The sequence below is a fragment of the Melanostigma gelatinosum genome (assembly GCF_949748355.1).
Source record: "Melanostigma gelatinosum genome assembly, chromosome: 15".
NCBI classification, from domain to species: Eukaryota; Metazoa; Chordata; class Actinopteri; order Perciformes; family Zoarcidae; genus Melanostigma; species Melanostigma gelatinosum.
Window position 1 is genome coordinate 16,707,041 of NC_136648.1, and position 6,425 is coordinate 16,713,465.

Genomic DNA, 6,425 nt, shown 5'->3' on the forward strand with positions numbered 1-6,425 from the left:
CGATACCTAAATGCTATCTGACAAACAAAGAAAATAAATGGTTATAATATTTAATAAATAGAAAGAATCATCTCTAAATATAATCATGTTCACTGTGTTGACTCACTGGTCGTGTGTTAAAAACACACACACACACACACACACACACACACACACACACACACACACACACACACACACACACACACACACACACACACACACACACACACACACACACACACACAGGAGTCAGACATTTGGCATCGTAATTATTGGATTTATTTATTCAACCTAATTCTTACAAAATAATCGGGCAGTGACATTACCATGGTATGACTGAGGACTTAGAAAAAGATACATTAACGTTACTAAAACAATTAAGAATCCCCTGCCAATAAAACAACAACAAACTACTCACTCGATTGCTAAACAAATTCATCCACGCTCTAACTCTTTTTGCTCTACAAGTGAACAACTTAACTAACTACCCTGTTCACGTACAATGAGGAAGTCTTTCGAAAGTGTTCCTCCTCATTCTGACTCTACAAATGTTTGTAAATGGCAGAATACAAACTTGGACACCAAGGAAATATTTTAGACATGATTTGGGCTCAAGTTAAAAATCATTTGTGAAAGACTAATAAGAACCTCATGTGTGTCTTTCTTAATAAATGACAACAGTAGGACACAGACTGACAAATAAAAGCCAACACATGCAGAATGCTCCACATCAGAAAAGACAAACAGCCCACAAACATTAAAAACCTATTGGGCAAGACCAAGAGAAATACAAAGTGCATCACACAGACATGCTAAGATTTCCACTGGAAGAGCCAGCCAGTTTCTAACATTAAGCCTTCAGTAGCAAGTGGACATGTTGAGCAACAATTACGAGTGTCGACAGGAGGAAATCTGTAAACCGTCAGTCAAGGGACCTGCCACAATCTTCAGCATCTACAGCGAAGCGAAAGACACGACTCAGATTAAAAGAAAGAGCTGAGAGATTGAGACGAGAGACAAAAGAGAAACATAGACATCCAAACACACACACACACACACACACACACACACGCACACACTATGTGGGATGTATTGACTCTAGGAGGCGGTGAATTTCCTGAGCGTGATGACGATGAGGGCGAGAAGGACAGACGCTCCCAGGAAGACCGCTATAACAATGGCTGTGATGGCTCCTGGCCCCAGGACCCCTGCACACACACACACACACACACACACACACACACACACACACACACACACACACACACACACACACACACACACAATATTAATCATTTGAACACACACGATTGACACAGTTTTGTTGCCTGAAGTGTCGGCTTTTACCCTCCTCCTCGTCCAGGGCCTGAGAGTGAGTGGTGTCCTCGTAGTCGAAGGTGAAGGACTGCTCCGTCATGTCCTGGAAAGGGTCTTTGGTGGTAACGTCACTGGGTGGTTCTCCAGACATGGTGTCCTGGTTGTCTCTGGTTGTTGAGTCTGCGACTGTCTCTGCAGACCGAGAGAAAACCCCCAAAAACATGTTCTACTTGTGCTTCTTTTTTAACATGGCTGATCATCTCGATGCAGTCACTTAATTCCTGCGCCGTATTGACTTTCTGCATGTTTTCTTTCGGTGGTCACTTCACTGACCACGCTCACAGCTTTGCCAATGGCTGTTTGACTTTTTCTTCTGGACGCGGAGGCCTCGGTGATGCAGAGCTGCACACATGGCCCCCGTCTGTAATGACCCCAACAGCCTCTCTCTGTCTCGCTGGGTTAACGGCTCGGGCCTGGGCATAAGGACGTCTTTGTAGAGGATGGACGTTTGGTCCGTTTGAGCTACACGTAGCCTCTTGCCGTGTTTCAAGGGTCCAATCAAAGCTTGTCTATAATTGTCAAAAAAAAACCTCCTTTAACCAAGGTTCGGTTCATTATTTCAGTGGAGTAGTCTGCCTTTTTTTTTTTTGCTTTAGCACAAACTTGCTTGAGGGAGAGGCAGTGATTTGCTGACTGTGCATGAAGCTCAGGTGTACAACTGTCTCTGCCAATCAATAGTCTGTCTTCCTTCCACCCCAGACTGCCCTCTGCCATTAATCCCATCGGAGCATGAAGTTACCCTGAGACTGTTAAAAAAATGATCATTATTGACATCTTTATAATAACAGCTGCACATCTTTCTTTTGAAATTCAGAGGAACATTTGATCTTCATGTCCCCCCCAAAAAACAACTCTTCACACACAAGCCCACCTACTCACTGATTCACGTATCCCATCCTCAACTCTTCGCATACCAACAAAACCGGAATCCAAACATATTTGCACTCAAGTTTATTTAACGCTACATATTTACTTTTTGGCCTCAGTAACTCCTTCACCCTGCTTTATCTTTCCTCTGTCACTGTCAAATAAGCTTCTTAGTATCTCTTTTGATCACTAAGGAACTACTGCATATGCTATCATTATATATCATAAAGTGTTTAACGTCAGCATGTTAGCTCTGGTGTCTTCTAAATTCTGATATGCCCTTCTGATGCAAGTATTTTGATGCTGCCGTGTTGACTCTTGAGTCGTGTGCAGCTTCCTGTCCCGTAGCTGGCTGGAGGTTTTGGAGGCCCGGGCCTCCGGCCAGCCCAGTCATCAATGAGGCCTTCAGCCGAGCGCACAAAAGGCGGCTTGTGCGGTCGCGGAGGGCGTCGGGCTGCAACCAGTAACAACCGGCCAGGCCCAAACCAGGCACCGGCTGGGCAACTGGATGTCAAACAAACTTGTTTATTAAATAGTCCCTGTGTGTAAGAGGCCGGGCCTTCTGGACAGCTTGATTTAATAAGAAGGCGAAAAATAATAACACAATGTTTCCATCGGTGTTTGTTTCCATGAGGAAGAGTTCACTCCAGCTCAATGGAATTAACATCACTGACGCCTCAAGAAAGACAAAAACATAATTCTTCTCACCTGACAGCTAGCCAGTGGCTACTTTTGTTGTCTGATGTACCGCACGGCCATATCAGATGAGCTGAAGCACACCTTCATCAACACCATCCGTCATGATGGGTGCCACCCTCCTCTGTCTACCAATCACTTCTCTCAGTTTCCACTAATTGTTCATTACCTTTAGCTAACTAGCTGTTACAACTGTGCTTCCATTACTTTTAGATAACTTTTTCAACTCCTCTTAACTGCAACACATGACGTCAACGTGGCTCAATGTACGGCAGTTCAGTTATTGTAACTTTACTAAAGACTGGTATCACTATTTGTACGTGGGTGAATCCCAATATTACCTTTGTGAGTTTATACTTTGGGGTAGAAGTACCCTTTGGTTGGGAATCACTGCACTATAAGTCACACTTTTTAAAGACATGACTCCTCGTGTCAATCAAGAGCCCTCCTTCCATATACACAAGTCCAGACTCATAAAAACCTGGCAGACTGTCGGGAAGACAGATTTCAGACTCTCAGAACACAGAAGGCCATTTGTTTGGTACCTCAAGCCTCTTCGGTCAGGATTTCACACCAGCCAGAGAGATGACAAGACGCACAAGACGGGTGTGTGAAAAGCAACCTGCCCGAGCATCGAAAACCAAACTTGTTGCTGTCGTGTGTCCTTGTTCCACCCTCCTGAAATAGGTGGCGGACGCAGTTTATATTGGAAAATATTTGACATTTGACCAGCGTGTTTTGACTTTCATTCTGAAATGAGGACAGTAGGAATGGGGTTTCAAAACTAGTGGTGAACCCCTTCTCTGTATTGTAGTACAAGCCTCTGTCACTTTAGACGTCACGCTGGTTCAGTCACTGGGTTCATGGTTACTGGTGGGTTTCCTGTAGGCCAGGGGTCTTCAACTAAAATTCCAAAAGGTCCAGATTGAGAAAATCTCCTCGGGCAAAGGTCCGAATTCCGAAACATTACAATAATAACTAACTCGCGCTATTTAGTGCCATATATATATATATATATATATATATATATATATATATATATATATATATATATAGATAGAGATATATATATTGAAGAAGCCTAGTAGTAGTACCAATGTCTCTGTGTAGTCAACAACTGTCAAATCAAATAAAGAAAGTACACATCAATTATATTTTAACAATTATTGTTCTCAGTTTTCAAATTTAACTGGATGGATTATGAATAATACATAGCAATACATAAATCAATGTTCTTCTCATTTCAAGCACAATAAGGGCTGGATTAAAGAATAACTGACATAACAGAAAGCTTTTGAAAAATGTGCATCTTAAAATGAAGTAATTCATTTTAGAAACATTAATTTCACTGAATTGTCCTGCAGCTTTAAATTCAGTTCATTCAGGTGTGAAGTGATGTCAATAAAAAAGTTACAATATAATATTTTTGTCTTCTAAAAAGATAAATCAGTGAGCATGGACTTTATCGGTTATTAACACTTGTTTCAGCTCTATTCTCTCTGGTAACATCATTGTTGGACAGTGAATTCATGCGTTAGGATTCTGATCATTTTGGGCTCTTAGGTTTATTTTCTGTGTCTTCATTTCAGATGTGAGAGGGTACGTTTGTTCAAAAGAGTTGCGCTTTGCCTCGTAGTGCGCTTCATTTGCCGCTTTTATCAATAGTTACGGTTTCTGAACATATGAGACATGCTGGATTTAACTGCCTGCGGGAAGAATTAACATAGAAGAGTCTGTTCATTCATGCTTGTAAATGATGTTCTCTCTGAAATATAAATAAGAGATGGCTGCCGAGTGGAAACTCAAGTGTGAATGAGAACATTTCTCCTGCCTGTATTTACTGAGTCTTGAAAATATGTTTCCACCTTACAATTGGGTTTCTTCAAGGATATTCTTGCAGGATATTATCAGAATTAGGTGTAGGCAGGTCATGGCACCTCAGTGTTAGAAACCCTGCATAGTGTTTCTTTCACAGTAGGCTTTGTAAAAGGTGACAGCCATGTTTTTTTGTTTTTTCCCCCACAGGACAGGGAGGACATTGTCGACCTGCTACATCCCCGTCGTCCCGCTGCCCTCTTGACCTGTGCTGTGTCCTCTGCACCAGAGCGCTGCTCTGCTGTGTCCTAAGCTTTTTTTTCCAAGTTGATTTGAGAGATGTCGCAAAGAGGAGCAGAAAAATACAGTAAGAGAAAGAACAGTGAGCGTGCTTATCTGTTAAGATAAAACACTCATGCTGAGAACCAGGTGATGTTGGGCGTAAACGCTTAAAAGAAAATGTTCACAGCTGCAGACATTAAATCTGTGCCTGCTTCTTACTACCACCACTTCAATCTCTCCACCTACATGAAATAAATTGCACACTTGTGGATGTTTCACTACCTCAAACCGATGCTACACAGAATCACTTCAACTTTACAGCGGGAGTCACAGAGGACGGCAGCTATTCACTTTCATATGAACATCAGGCACCGGGAAAGCAACTAAATCATCCCGTCTGTCAAAGAGCAGCTTTCACAGCTCTCAGTCTCAACAACTGCATCATTTACACCGGGCTACGGTATCACATCACAGGCCTGTGAGTGTGTGTGGAAAAGAGAGCAAAAATGACACGTATACTCACGTCTTTGATTTGATGCCTACAGATGTCCAAACATCAGCAGATACGCAAACAACTAGAAGCTATTTGAACATAAAATCTGTTCTGCAATGTTCCACAGGACGAAGCATCGGGGTGCAAACAATGATCAGCATTGATTTTAAATGACCCAATTCTTCTATAACAAGAGGCTAATGACTTCACTCAGAATTTCTTGATATAATTAGTTTTCGCCTTATTTGTTAAAGAACAATTTCTCACATTACACCTTTCGTTTCAAAGGTGACATTCTTTTTCATAAATCAGACTTATCTCGTAACCACGGAAATGAAATAAAGCACATCGATCACACTCAGAAGTCGGGTTTACCTGTGTGTACAAAGGCTACCAAGAGGCTTAGTTGCACCAGGAGGAGGAATCTACAGATGCTGCGAACCATGGTGGCTGCGAGGGACGAGCGAAAAAGACGTTCCCAAAACTCCTTGGAACTTCAAACGAGTGGCTGACCATGGAAGAGGAGCAGGAGAAGAGTCCCGGGGAGCGCAGGAGGGGGAGAGGTAGGCAGCCGAGGGGTGAGAGGGGTGGGACTAGGTGTGCACAGGACCGTCTGGACAGTGTGGACTTTGTGAGCACATCATCGAAGGGCCCACCCACTCCAAACTCCTCCAGCCACATAGTTGGGTGTGAGGGGTAAACATTCGGTCGCCGCTGACCTCGGCCGGGTCACGAAGGTCTCCTGCTGGACGTTTTACGGCTTTAGTTCATCTTATAAATGAAAAAGATGGCCGTGGTGGAGGAAGTATTGCGATCTAAAATCATCTCCCATCATGCAACTCATGTCACTAAAGCTGTCAAATACAAGTGGTGTGTATATGTTTAGAGAGATAAAGAGAGACAGCCAAAGTGT

General features: G+C 42.9%; 1 protein-coding gene across 1 annotated transcript; it reads right to left on the reverse strand.

The window, feature by feature from the left end:
• Positions 1 to 333: 333 nt before the first annotated feature.
• Positions 334 to 6,017, reverse strand: snorc (secondary ossification center associated regulator of chondrocyte maturation). Its single transcript, XM_079285146.1, has 3 exons — positions 5,888 to 6,017; positions 1,330 to 1,491; positions 334 to 1,190 (listed from the first exon to the last, which is right to left on the reverse strand). The coding sequence occupies exons 1-3, from the start codon at positions 5,955 to 5,957 to the stop codon at positions 1,081 to 1,083; spliced, it is 342 nt and encodes a 113-aa protein (XP_079141272.1). The 5' UTR covers positions 5,958 to 6,017; the 3' UTR covers positions 334 to 1,080.
• Positions 6,018 to 6,425: the final 408 nt, after the last annotated feature.

Excerpts from the sequence above, each read along its gene's own strand:
- snorc (XM_079285146.1), bottom strand. The coding sequence starts at position 5,957 with ATGGTTCGCAGCATCTGTAGATTCCTCCTCCTGGTGCAACTAAGCCTC. Across the intron at positions 1,492-5,887 it reads GGTAGCCTTTGTACACACAG|AGACAGTCGCAGACTCAACA; the intron begins GTAAACCCGACT and ends CTCGGTCTGCAG. Across the intron at positions 1,191-1,329 it reads GGCCCTGGACGAGGAGGAGG|GGGTCCTGGGGCCAGGAGCC; the intron begins GTAAAAGCCGAC and ends GTGTGTGTGCAG.